This window comes from Nuphar pumila, chromosome 16 (assembly GCF_984573655.1).
Source record: "Nuphar pumila chromosome 16, dmNupPumi1.hap1.1, whole genome shotgun sequence".
NCBI lineage: Eukaryota > Viridiplantae > Streptophyta > Magnoliopsida > Nymphaeales > Nymphaeaceae > Nuphar > Nuphar pumila.
Genome location: NC_143264.1, coordinates 64,293,342 through 64,308,610, shown reverse-complemented (window position 1 = coordinate 64,308,610; position 15,269 = coordinate 64,293,342). Strand labels below are relative to the sequence as shown.

The 15,269-nt window shown below is 36.2% G+C and overlaps 1 protein-coding gene across 2 annotated transcripts in view; it reads left to right on the top strand.

The window, feature by feature from the left end:
• Positions 1–15,269, top strand: part of ARP9 (actin-related protein 9) — a 158,301-nt gene that overhangs the window by 53,482 nt on the left and 89,550 nt on the right. For both annotated transcript variants that reach the window (XM_089990857.1, XM_089990858.1), the window contains exons 14-17: positions 65–135; positions 209–408; positions 488–531; positions 618–667. In XM_089990857.1, the coding sequence (XP_089846983.1) occupies positions 65–135; positions 209–408; positions 488–531; positions 618–667 (365 nt within the window). The remainder of the gene's footprint in view (positions 1–64; positions 136–208; positions 409–487; positions 532–617; positions 668–15,269) is intronic.

The window sequence follows — 15,269 nt, the reverse complement described above, 5'->3', positions numbered from 1 at the left end:
GTAATATGGTTTTCAGTCATAATCCTTAAGAGTGACTCTTGTACAAAATGATGCATGGAAATAGGTACCTCCTATGGGCCTCTTTTATCCATTAGTTTTGGTGCCAGATGAGCAACCACCTCCTCCACGTCCTTGGTAAGTTAAAATGCAATCTTTTTCTTTGATATGTTATCTTAAAGGATGAGTACCATAAAAGCTATTTTGTTAGGTTCCATGATTATGAGGATATGCTGGAGGATACATTGCATTCAGAGTTTCCCAGGAGGTCTGATGTGCCAGATGCTTTTTACCTTGGTGGTAATGGTGGATTAACCATGTGGGATAGCTACCCTGTTTTTACTGCACGACTCAAGAGGGAGGATAACCTAGGCCTTGCTGAAGCTATAACAACTAGCATTATGTCAACAGGTAGCCTGTGCATCATATTTGGATAATGTTCCTGGCTATATGTTGAACATTTTAACCATGCTTACTGCTTGTATTGCAGGGCGCATAGACCTCCAGAGAAAGTTGTTTTGTAGTATACAATTGGTGAGTTTATTAGACCATAGTGCTCTTCTATTTTTACAAAGTTTGATGGTTTTGTTTGGGCACGAAATTTGTTTCATGTGCTTCAGATTGGTGGAGTTGCATTGACTGAAGGTATTATTGGTGCTGTGGAGGAAAGGTATCTTCTGTACTATGACATGAAGACTCATCTAACATCAACTTTGTGACATCAATTCAATGCTCTTGCAGATGGTTTGTCTGGAATTTGTTTGTAGATGAATGTTTTTGTACATTTGTGGGTGACCACCTATAGAGGGTTGAATATGTATAATTTACCATTGTAACTGTATTATGGTTTTTGTACAACTTCCTCGCCCATATTAACAAAAACTGTTTAGAGTGGTTGTAAAGTTGAACCACCATTATCCCATGCAACCATTCTTCCATTTCTCTTGTTTTTTTCTCTATTATGCTGACTCGTCTTCTCATCATCAAATCCCTCTTTAAGAATTGTTATTGAAACATGGTATACAAGCCCCAGTAGCTCCCGCAATGCAATTTGGAGAAAATAGCCACCATTAGTTTGGCGTCAGCATGAAGGCATGCCTAGCCTAGTTAGAACTTTATTCCTAGTGAAAATGCAGCTTTTAAAATGTATGTCACCTAGGCCGAAGCAGGTTATATGTTCCCCCTCGGAACACGCAGGTGTGTGTTCTCGGGTCTGAATGAGCGCCACGTATGTAAGCACGTGGGGCTCGTTTTCTCGTGTGTCTGCATCACTTAGCATCAAAGTCCGACGACATCAGACCACGTGCTATCGCAATTTGCTTTTACAAACACATATCGTTCTCGCCGCAATTTCGTAACTATAAATCCACATGACTTAAAACCACATTCATATACAAAAAATATTAGAATTTAGATACAATATTGGCTTTGATACAATACATAACCATCATCAAGAAAGAAAACATATATCATCACAAGTATGAAACCCACAACCAAAATAGTGATGTGCTTCTAATGCAATCTAGGTGCGAGAATGTGGAAAACTATTTATAGGAGGACATTTTCGTCAGACACATATCTATCTTTATGAGACTCATTTTTACAGAAGCGATCACCAAAACATCCGTATCGTTTATCGTCGAGTTCATTTCCTGCTGCAAAGAGATTCTATTTACAGCTGCGGATATATCCTCTTCAAGAAAACGAGCTCATTAGTAATGGCATGCCACTGCACCATTTTCTTCGGGCTGAGGCTGATAGAGACTCTAGCAATGGTGCACCTTGAGAATATGCTTCACAAACTTCAGCTCAGACACTGTCCCCTTGAAGAGCCGATAGGCTACATCATAAATCTCTTTTACGTATTTGTCATAAAGTGTATTAAAGACAAATACGTAAAAGCGACTTATGATATAACCCATTTGCTCCTTCAAGAGGACAATACTTGAGCTGAAATTTGTGAAGCATATTCTTAAGACTGCACCACTGTTTGGAGTCTCTATCGGCCTCAGCCCGAGGAAAATGGTGCAGTGGGCTGCCATTATTAACGAGCTCATTTTCTTGGAGAGGATGTATCCGCAGCTGCACATAGAATCGCTTTGCAGCAGGAAATGAACTCGACGAGGAACGCTATGGATGTTTTGGTGATCTCTTCTGTAAAAATGAGTCTCTAAAAGATAGATATGCGTTTAACGGAAATGTCGAAGAAGGAAAAGAAGAAGACAAAGGCGGAGGAGAACAAAGAAGAAGAAGTTGCGCTTCCGCAGAAAAGAGGAAGTGAGGTTAAATAGACTAGGGTTTTACACCTAGACAACGGGTCAGGTAGGGTTTTATATATATCTATACTAGGGTTTTATATTTTGCATGGTTTTACGCATGTGTACACAAATCGACACGATGTTTAGACTTAGTAAAGTACAAATCGATTTAACTACAATATATGTATAGCGATTTGTATATGTGATGGCTAGATGAGAACGATTTTCACTAATTGTATAAGCACTGGTCAAAGGCAATTTACCTACTGTATCAAAATTGTAGCTCTGTAGGCTAGATGAGACAACGATTTATGAATGTGAATGATATCTATTATAACGATTTATACATGTGAATGATACATTATCAAACAAAATTCACGTGTGTTTTTGGATGAATCCATTTTCATGAATGGTGATGCAAAAAAATATTAACAATTCTTCTTCAATTGCGAAAAACTCTTTCTTTGTGAATAAAATCGATAATAGAAAACACATAATATTTTACACATCGATATACATATTGCATAATATATTACAAATCGATATGGAAGTTCAGCCTAATAGCTTACAAATCGACACTACAAAACACATAAAATCTTACAAATCGTTGTTCATATGACTAAATATATTATAAATTGTGTCATATCTTTTACAAATCGGTAAATATATCGCATAATATATTACTATACCTAACCCAATACGCTAAACCATAAACCCTTAATATCTTACTAAACCCTAACCCTAAACCCTAAACCTAAATCCTAAACATTAAACCTAAACCCTAAACCCTAAACGATGTGTATAACAATGTGTAAATTTGAAGGCTAGATGAGACAACGATTTGTCCGTGCACTTGTATCGTGATTTGTACTCATGTAAATTACGATTTTCATCCAGTTGTAGCCGACAGACGTTATTGTGTAGATCGCGATAGGACAATACATGGTATAACATCTTATAAATCGATACTAGAAATTACCTAATATCTTACACATCGATATACATATCACATAATATATTAATCATCGATACGACAATTCAGCATAATATTCTTAATATCGATTTAAGATATTATTTTGATTTTAAATATCGATGTTTAAGATATCAATACAAATTTTCAAATCGATTTAAGATATTGTTCTGAATCTTAGTATCGATTTCTATGCTGATTTTAATATCGATTTACGATATTGTTTTGATTCGGTATATCGATGTAAGATATTGTTTTGATTCTAAATATCAATTTCTATGCTGATTCTTGATATCGATTTAAGATATTGTTTTGATTCGTAATATCAATTTCTATCGTGATTCTGTATATCAATTTATAAACTATTAACAGGAATTTTCATATCGCTTTGTGGCCGATAAAGACGTCATTGCGTAAACTGCCTAAAACGTGAACCGCTAAAAGGTATATGTTATTTTATTACAAAATCTTTGGCGGGTCCCATAAGCATTGAACTCTTCTGCTATAAAAGGAGATCCTCGCAATATTACCCCATAAACGATCCACAAAAAATCTAACGCTTTATTTTCTTCCCCGGAGCACCCTTTGCCGTCTCGGTGAGTTTTTGTGTTGTGCAGGTTACCAATGGCTTACATTCGTAAGAGAAGAAACACTTCGTCGTTAGAGATAAAATCTGCAACCGAAATCGTCGAACAATATATTTTGTATGAGCAATTAGAGGCGTACTACAAAATATTGACGATTGAGAATGATAAAGAAAGGGAGCAATTGCTGGTAAAGTATAGAGCAGAGCCTAATCCGTCAGACATTGAAGATGATGATCCAATGAAGAATGATAAAGAAGTACAGATGGAAAAGAAGAAGAATGATGACGAAGAGAAGCAAAAGGAAATGAAGGATGAGGATAAAGCAAAAAAGCAAAGGAAATCGAGGCGAAAGAAGGAGGTGGATGATAAGGAAAAACAAAGGAAGAATAATAAGGAGGAAGAGAAGCGAAGGCAAAAGGAGGAGGAGGAGGAAAGGGAAAGACAAATGAAGAATAAAGAGAAGGAGGAAGAGAAGCGAAGGCAGAAGGAGGAGGAGGAGAGGGAAAAACAATGGAAGAATGAGGAGGAAGAAAAGCGAAGGCAGAAGGAGGAGGAGGAGAGGGAAAAACAAAGGAAGAATAAGGAGGAAGAAGAGCGAAGGCAATTGAAGAAGAGGAAGGAGGAAAAAGATAAGCATAGACAATTTAAAAAGGAGGAGGAAGAGAAGCAAAAACAATTGAAGAAGAAGGAAGAGGAAAGGCAAAGGAAGCAGATTCAGGATGAGGAAGAGAAGGAAAGGCAAATGAAGGAGAAGGAGGACGAGGAAGAGAAGGAAAGACAAAGGAAGGAGAAGGAGGATGAGACAGACAAAGAAAGACGAAGGAAGGAGATGAATGACGAGGAAGAGAAGGAAAAAGAAAGGAAGGAGGACGAGGAAGAGAATGAAAGACAAAGGAAGGATAAGGAGGACGTGGAAGAGAAGGAAAGAGAAAGGAAGAAGCAGGAGGAGGAAAGGGAAAGGGAAAGGGAAAGGAAAAGGAAAAAGAGAAGGATGGACGCGAAAGAGCGAAGGAAGGAAGAAGTACAAAAGCTATAGAAGGGAGGGGATGAAGAGGAGACAAGTGTGACCATGGTACGTTAATCGCTACTGGATGTAACGATGTACTGTTGTAGGTATTATTATGTATAGCGATGACTCTGTATAACGATACTATGGATAACGATTACTCTGTAAACCGATTATTGTTATAGTGATTACTATGTATAGTGATTACTGCGATAGCGATTAGTGTGATAGTGATTACTATGTATAACGACTAATTGTGATTTGATATTTTGTGTTATAGGTTGGTTAGAAGAGAAGCAGAACAGCAGGTGAAAAACTGAAAGGGCGGTGTCAGTGACCTATAGTTCTGTCGTGGTACAGAAAGCTGAGTGAATATCAGAAGGATCGATTACGAATGATGCACTTTGACGGCCTTCTAGACCAACATTATTTTGAAAATTACTGGAACACCATGACCCACCTTGTCAATAAGTGGAACCATAAGACAAACACGTTTCAATTTAGGGTTTTTTAGATGACCATGACCCTAGAAGATGTGGATTACGGGTCTCAAGTGCCATGGAAGTGTTGTCCTAACTAGGGATTCAAACTATAACCCAAGGGACAATTGCACGACCCTTCTAGGAATGTCGATGGAGGAATGACGTGAGCGTATTTCTGGTGGAGGCAACCTCAACGTTGAAAGTTTATTTTTTCCGTAATAAATGAGAAGGCCGGTCCGCTGCATGTGTATCTGAAGCAGCTGACCAAGAGTTGCACGACTTCCTTCTTTATTTTTTTGGACTTACTTTATTTTTCGATTGTTTTGGTTCGAGAATAAGTTACTTATGGCTGCAGTTCCTGGAAGACTTAGATGAAGTCGACAACTGGGCATGGGGTGTTGTTATGCTCGCACACTTGTATAATCAACTTTACCGTGCGAGTAATGGTACGAAAACCGTCAGCGGGTTTTGGCCATTTGTTCAAGTATTTGTTTATTAAATATTTAGTACTTGTGGACTAAGCTCGTTGAAGGTTGTAGTTTTACTAATATATTGATTTTGTAGGCCTGGACGTAAGAGCATATTGTCGCCTTGCGTCCTCTGTGTGGCCCTTCGGTTTATGGTTTTCCCAGGATCGGCCAATGGGCTTCAATAAATGTCAAGGAGGAAAATGCTCAGTTCATTTTAGATAGACTGCAATTAAATGAGGTAAATGGTTTAAAATCGTTATAATGTTTAGTATTCTTAATTAATAATCGCTTTAGGATTTTATCTTTCCTTGGTACAAATCGTTATCTCCTTAACATCTAACTTTCATCTAGGGGTGACAATTTCTGACACGACCCGCCAACCCGCTTCTTAGCCGAGTTTGGGTTTGGCTTAAACAGGTTCGTGTCGTAAACGGGTCGACCCGCCTAACCCGTTTATTAAACGGGTCGGGTTCGTGTTAGGGTATGCCAATCCGCCAACCCGTTTAATAAACGGGTTAGGCGGGCAGGTCAACCCGTTTACCCGAACCCGACCCGCTAACCCGCCCGCCAACTCGTAAACTTTTCAATATAAAACCCTGATCCCAACCCGCCAACCCGTTTACCCAACCCATTTATTAAACGGGTTAACCGTGTCGTGTCGGGTTACCCGTTTAATAAATAGATCGGGTTCGTGTTTGCCACAGCCGACCCGTTTAATAAACGGGTCGGGTTCGTGTTGAGGTATGCTAGCCCGCCAACCCGTCGAGACGACCCGCCAACCCGACCCGATTGCCACCCTTACTTTCATTAGCGTAAATCGTTATAATGTTTAGCATTCTTAAGTAATAATTGCTTTAGGATTTTGTCTTTCTTTGTACAAATCGTTATCTCCTTAGCATTTAACTTTCATCAGCGTAAATCGTTATAATGTTTAGTATTCTTAATTAATAATCGCCTTAGGATTTTGTCTTCCTTAGTACAAATCGTTATATCCTTAACATCTAAATTTCATTAGCGTAAATCGTTATAATGTTTAGTATTCTTAAGTAATAATCGCTTTAGGATTTTGTCTTTCTTAGTATAAATCGTTATCGGATTCAACATTTTGCATGAATAATTATATCTATATCTAAACCACAATCTCGAATGCACATGTTGTTTGGAGACCCTATGTAGATGTGGAGGACGAGGACAAAGAGGTTGTTGCTGTGGCTGCGAGACTGTCTGTCTGCCATATTTAGCTCTTTAGCAAATATGAAGCCGAGTTGCAGCATGGCAGTCGAGTACTCCTACAAGCTAGCTTGGGACAGTCGGTACAAAAAGAGCCTGCGCTATTTAGAAGGAAAATGAATAGTGGTGGGGGCATGAACATGAATTGACACAAACGCTTCAGGAAACAATTAGATAACTGGAACAAATGAGGTGTTTGTGCCATACCATATGATTATAAAGAACAACAATATGACCCCAACTATTTCAAACAATATTGGCAACCCATGCGTCCAAATCGACAGATTGAGAAGAAGCAACCTGAAAGTAAGGACGCTCTTGTCTCCGATCATGTCGTCTTCCAGCATAGACGTAACGTCTCTCGTGTCCCTTTGTCACTTCCTGCGATTCCTTCTGTTGCAGTACACGATAGGGAGCAAACACTGCTCTTAAAGGAGAATATATCGTCCGACAGAAGGTTCACGATGCTGGAGAGGGAGAATAAGGAGTTACGAAAGGACATGCAAAATTTAGGGAGACAAATTGGGTCGTTGATTGAGATGATTACCAGTGGGTTTAATGAGATCTCAAGGGAACGAAGATGCCACCGAATAAAGAGACTCCACCAAGGCAAAGTAAGAGATGATTTGTAGGTCCATCTGAGTCGTCAAGTGTCAGTGAATAAACATATTATGTGATTTGTGTATCCCGATAATTCTATGTTGTAATTCATTCATTCTTTGTTGTAATTATATAATTCTTTCCTTAATAAGTGTGACACAGATAACGATTAATAAGTGTAATTATTTAATTCTTTTCTTACATTTGCTGTGATAGTGATTACTCTGTAGCGATTTCTGTGATAGCGATTAATATATATAGCGATTATGAAGTTACCATGATTTGTACTTACGTTTGGTCAATCGTATAACGATTACTAGTTTTGAGTTTATTATGTATAACGAATCTTGTAATAGCAATTACTCAATATAGCGATTATGAAGTTAACGATTACTACTTACAAGAAGCTAATTCGTATAACGATTACTGGTTCAAGATTTATTATTTATAGCGATTCTTGTAATAGCGATAAGTCAATATAGCGATTCTGAAGTTAGCATGATTTGTACTTACGTTTGCTAAATCGTATAACGATTACTGGTTTACGGTTTATTATTTATAGCATTTTCTGTGATAGCGATTACTTAGTATAGCGATTAATAAGTATAGAGATTATGAAGTTACCACGATTATTAGTTTTGAGTTTATTATGTATAGCGATTTCTGTAATAGCGATTACTAGGTAGAGCGATTATGAAGTTACTACGATTTGTACGTAGGTTTGCTCAACCGTTAAGCGATTTGTGGTTTAGGGTTTATTATTTGTAGCGTTTCCTTTAAGTGCAAGGAACGTCACATAAGATTAGTTTTGAGTTTAGGGTCTAGACTTTAGGTAAACGTCATCTAACACACTACTGATGTTAAGCGATGTGTCATTCATTTACATGTACTAATGTCGTTGCGATGATACTAGCAAATGAAATGACGTCTTATATTTAATGCGCAATTTTATTATAATATTTGGAGGCGGTATTTTTGAAAATGGGTGGGACGTGAAACGACGTGAAATGATTAACTTCGGTAGTGTGTTCCGCAAGGAACACAAGACATTTCCTTTAGGAGCAAGTAACATGCGACGTTTCATTTTCTTGCTTCGTGAACAACGAACAGAAAACCCGACGTTTCAGTTAACCACCATCGTCGCAAAAACTGTATCGATATCGAAGAAGGAAGCTGCGATTCAGTCGACCGTCCACGAAAAAGGGTACCTTCGATTGCTTTAACCTGCTTTGTCTTTTTTATGTACTTTACATTTCGCTTACTGAATACAATGCAACAGTTCCTTTACTGAATATTTAGCTAATTTCAGTGCAACATCCACAAAACAAGGTGCCCGAAAACTCAACAAAATGCTCGAAGAGAACATCGATCAGATGCGAGATGAATTTACAGGACACACTATCAGAAATTTTGTATGTATGAAAGCGCTATCCGTTATACATTTATGTATGCTGTGGTCATGTATATTAACAAGTGTATATTTGTTGTAAATGGACTATACATGGTTTCATCATGTATATTCAAAGCAAGAGATTATCCATGCCGGTACGGGTCGTCACCCCTTATTTTATGGTATATTGGTTATCTTATATGTTCATTTTCTTTTTTGATTTACTAATGTACCTGCGTGTTTTAAACTTACTATTATTAGTGTTTTGTTCAACAGAGTATCGTCCGCCGAATGCCATACGTGACTGGATTTCTAGATGAACTACAATACTGGGGTGACGATGACCAAATGGCAGACTTCTCGTCAAGTGAAAAGGTTTATGACCATATCGATTTGCAAGATGTTAAATCGATTTAAGATATTGTTTTGATTCATGATATCGATTTCTATGTTGATTATTAATATCCATTTTAAGCTATCAATAGTAATTTACATATCCATTTAAGATATTGTTTTGATTCTTAATATCGATTTATATGTGGGATCCTAATATCGATTTAAGATATTGTTTTGATTATTAATATCGATTTATATGTTGATTCTTAATATCTATTTTAAGCTATTAATAGGAATTTACATATCGATTTAAGATATTTTTCTAATTCTTAATATCGATTTATATGTTGAATCCTAATATCGATTTAAGATATTGTTTTGATTCTTAATATCGATTTCATTGTTGATTCTTAACATTGATTTTCAGGTATTGATTTTTACATTATGACAATCGGAAAAGCCTTGAGTCTTATACGTGTTGGATGTACGAAAACAAAAAATATGGTTATACAACTCCTTGGACTATAACATTGGTGTAGACTGTGACATTGTGTATTTGGTAATTTTTAATCTATAAGATTACAACATATTCTACCGTGGCCCGAAATTTACTTGTTTTTGCATAAACTACAGTTTGGATTTTTCAGAGACATGTTGGGTGTCAACATTGGCCCGTGGAGGATTCACGTCGTCGAGGATGCTCATTTACAAAATAATAGCGTCGATTGTGGCGTCTTTGTAATGAAGTATATTGAAGCAATATACTATGGACAAGTACCAGAATTCACCGCTGTATGCTGTACACTTAAACATGTTTTATTATCCTATATTATTGCTGACTATATTTCTATATTGGTATGACTATCGGTTTTTTATTTTTTCAGGATGATATTCTTGGATTCCGCACGGAACTATGCAAAAAATTGATGGATTTTCTAATTGCGATGGATACAAAACCCCAGACTGCAGGAATACCTAGAAAGCAACAAAGGACGTGAGGCCCCCAAGAGTAAGAGAAAGCCGTTTTAAACGTCTACCTGTTCTCAAGGATAACGTGAAGAGGGTTACGTTCTACTGCTGAGAGAAAGAGAGATAGCAATTTTTGGTTTAACATTCAATTTTCCGAACAGGAGAATTTTTTGTGTACAGACATTTATAACAGATTTTATAGACTGTGTATACAAATTTTGTAAGACTGTTTAAAATTCACATTGATCCATAAACCAAATGTGTTGAATACGCAAATCGCCACTTCAAGCACGCAAATCTCAACAATGTCAATTGCGTAGCCACACGTTTCAAAATCATAATACAAATATCTTAAAAATTGAATCTAACAAAATTATGCAAATGACACTTGCTAATATCGATTAGTAAGTTATTATGCTGATATAATATCGATTTGTGAGATATTGTTTTGTTTGTTAATATCGATTAGTAAGCTATTATGGTGAATTGCCGTATATCGATTTGTAAAATATTATGTGTTTTCTAGTATCGATTTGTGAGATATTGTTTTGTTTGTTAATATGTATTTGTAAGCTATTACGCTGAATTACAATATATCGATTTGTAAGATATTATCTATTTTCGAATGTCGATTTGGTGATATTGTTTTGTTTGTTAATATCGATTTGTGATTTATGATGCTGATTTGTTGTATATCGATTTGGAAGATATTATGCTGAATTGCCGTAAATCGATTTGTAAGATATCAAGCCAAAGAGAAGTGAAAATTCTTACGAGCTTTCTTAGAAATAGTCACTTTTAGGTCATTAATTGATGAAATAGGGAAAGATTCATCCGCGAGTTTAATCTTTGGCTTCTTAATGTTAGTCTGTTTACTGTTTTTGTTAACACACCCTCTTTTTTCTCAAGGAAATTAATGAGGTGAAACCGCATCTGCAACCTGCCTTTTTGAGAATAAAGCTTCCCAATATAGTGTCGATTTCTGAGATATTATTTTGTTTGTTAATATCGATTTGTAAACTATTATTGGTGAATTGCCGTATATCGATTTGCAAGATGTGTTTTCTAGTGTCGATTTGTGAGATATTGTTTTGTTTGTTAATATCGATTAGCAAGCTATTATGGTGAATTGTTGTGTATTGATTTGTAAGATATTATGTATTTTTTAGTGTCGATTTGTGAGATATTGTTCTATTTGTTAATATGGATTTGTAAGCTATTACGCTGAATTACAGTATATCGATTTGTAAGATATTATGTGTTTTCGAATGTCCATTTGGTGATATTGTTTTGTTTGTTAATATTAATTTGTAATATATGATGTTGATTTGCCGTATATCGATTTGGAAGACATTATGCTAAATTTTCGTAAATCGATTTGTAAGATATGAAGCCAAAGAGAAGTGAAAATTCTTACGAGCTTTCTTAGAAATGGTTACTTTTAGGTCATTAATTGATGAAATAGGGAAAGGTTCATCAGCGGGTTCAATCTTTGGCTTCTTAATGTTAGTCTGATTACTGTTTTTGTTAGCACACCCTCTCTTCTCTCGAGGAAATTAATGAGGCGAAACCGCATCCGCAACCTGCTTTTTGGGAATGAAGCTTTCTGATATAGTGTCGATTTGTTGATATTGTTTTGTTTGTTAATATCAATTTGTAATATTATGCTGAATTGTCGTATATCGATTTGTAAGATGTTATGTGTTTTCTAATGTCGATTTGTCAGATATTGTTCTGTTTGTTAATATCGATTTGTAAGCTATTACGCTGAATTGCTGTATATCGATTTGTAAGATATTATGCACAATTGCTGTATATCGATTTGTGAGATATTATGTGTTTTCTAGGGACGAGTTTTATGATATTTGTAATATGATTTGTATTGTAGAATTACAACAAAGAATTATAACATTACAACAAAGAATTATAGATTTACAACAAAGAATTATAGAATTACAAGAAAGAATTATCGATTTATAACAAAGAATTATAGAATTACAACAAAGAATTACAGAGTGCTAAACATTACAACGATTTACACTAATGAAAGTTAAATTTTACAAGTATTTTGTAGCTAAAGAATCCACACGCGATTCCTGTGTTGTGTTGCTCACTTTTGAATTGAACTGATCCTGTCATTAAACAGAACAATATCAGGCACTACATTAAGTTCAACAAGAAATGCAAACATCATCCCAAAATTGTTACATACCAAAAGACTTGTCAAACTCATGTCATCGTTCCACTGAAACAGGTCGGGGGGATTGTAGGTTCCAACGTTGTAATGCATGTTAGTAGGGTATTGCTGTATGTTGGAAATTACACAAATTAGATGTTGATAAGTTTCACATAATACAATTTACATGGGAAACAATATACTGCATTACATACCTGTTCATGTGAAGGACTTGGTTGCTTAAGGGTTAGTTGTTTCTTACATATTTTCTTGCAAACCAATTCCAGTGCACCCTTTGTCCTCCGACGACAGCGATGAGAGACAAGTTTCCTTTTAATACCCTTCGCTAGGTGAATATTTTCATCATAATCTATAAGGTTTATTCCTGACTTGTCGAAGATGATGTTGACGCTTCAACGCAACTTGTCATAAGAGTCAAGAGAAATGCGAATTTCACCTACGCAGTTCAATCCCGTTTTCTTAGATTGGTCTTCATGAGCTGCAACAGACTCGTGATGAATTAACTGCACTTTTTCAAGTAATTATCTTGACAATTTTCTCATACATATGCTTCTTCGCTTTTCGATGCTAAATCTGCAACATGCATAAGTGACTTACATAGTTGTTGGTAACGGGAGGCTATATGACACTTATCATCAACACCAGATGGACTGACATTATTTTTATCTAGCAGTTCAATCTTTTCTTGTCTCGTCCATCTTCGCATTATATATGACTCAGGTATTGTATCTTTTCTTGATTAAGTGCCTTTAATGCATGCCGACATAAAATACCTTTGAATTCAAATATTTTGCACGTACATTCAACTGTTTCGTTGTCAACATTCTACGTAACATGTGCTTCTTTCCTTTTTGATTGCTCTTCGCCCTCCCATACAACATGGTATTTGTGCATATTCTCATATTGCATATGTCCTTCTATGTTGCAATTCATGACCTGTATAACCTCCTCCTTAATCCATTCAAATACAGTTAGTGTATACAGATCTGCAGGTAGCGTCAATATTTTCATGCCCAAAGTTATAGGGCAGGTGTTGAAGCATTTCACATCTTTTTCAAGCTCATTCTGTCTAAGACCGTCTATAAATAATTCATACTGTTCCATGAAGCGAAACATTGTTAAACATGAATACACGGTTTTTTGCAGTGTGACATGCATAGATTCAACTCTTTGTGTGCTTATCATACCTGTACAAAAGTATTGTCTTCCATATGCCAATGCACACTTCTCTTTGTCTGCATATAAATTTTGTAACCACACACAATCTTCAAGGTCGTACATCTGAATCATTTCCTCTCAATCAGACATAAATGTGACCTCGTCTATGCTCTCAAGTACACACTTTATAAACATTTTATCAAACCCTGTCTTTTGATTAAAAATGTGTCCTATGTTATTTGCATTTTGAAATATATGCCACAAACATAGGCGATGATGTGCATATGGCCATACATGAGACACTGCAGCCACAATTGCATGATCATCATCTGTAAGTACAACTTCAAGGTGCTTCTCATTCATTGCCTGTGTAAATACTCTGAACAACTACTCAAAGGTTTCCTTGGTCTGGTCATACAAAAAAATGTAGCCTAATATGCAACTCCGTGAGTGATGGTTCACTCCGACAAACTGCGCAAATGGCCACAATTTCTTATTAATCTTCACTGTCGTATAAAAAAACAAACACATCATTGAAGCATTCATAATATACTCTTGACTTTGAGTCTGTCCAAAACATATTCACAGCATACCCATCTTCATCCAGTTGCATTGTACTAAAAAAACCAGGGTCATTGCTTGAATTCTTCTGTAGGTAATCAACCAAAGAACATATTCCTTCATTTTTCATATTGTCTGACCTCTTCATTCTCAAATGGTTTCTTAGATCCATAGGTGTGAATGATACATTCTCGCGACCACCATCTATGCGCGCGCACAAATTGTATGTCTTCTTTGGTGCAATGCCAATGCTAATAGCTATCAGCTATTTCAGCAACTGCAGCATGCACTTTGGTTACTTTACGATGTGACCTTAACATAGGAGTCATAAAGGAGGGGCTAATTTATGGTTATGATCATTGATTAAAGTACGAACTACATATTTCTCATTCGGAAGTCTTCTTAACACCATTCTCGCTGGACAACCACATCTTGAATCTGGCTTTCTCCTTGTTGGATTTTCACTTGACTTCTTCTAACCTTGCTTAAAATAAACATATGCCTTTCTCACCACGACACCCTGTGCATTTTTTGCCCAAGAATACCTTCTAACACTGAAGCCAAGTTTTAAGGCATAATCATTGTAAAATTTATATGCAACTTCCTCATTTTTAAACTGTATTCCCTCTACGGGAACAAAGTCAAGTGTAATATCATGTAGACTTAAGGTGCCTGCACCTTTGTCAAGTGCACTATCATGATCGTCTACCTCATTATCGAATTGCATTTTGTTTGATGGAATATCATTATCGAATTGCATTTCGTCTGCTGGAATATTCAAGTCTAGAGTGAATCCAATACCTGCACCCTTCTTATCATGTGCATCAATAGTGCACATATTCACTTCCAGTGATTGAGACACATCATCTTCATTGCAACCAGTTGATATGCTCAACACTGTCATGAGCAAAACATCAATTTGCGTTAGCCAGCGCATACGTTTACAACAATCCAACAAAATATATTACAAATCGATAATAACAATCAAAACAATATCTCAAAAATCGACACTGAAAAACAAATAACATCTTACAAATCGATTTACGCAAATTCAACAT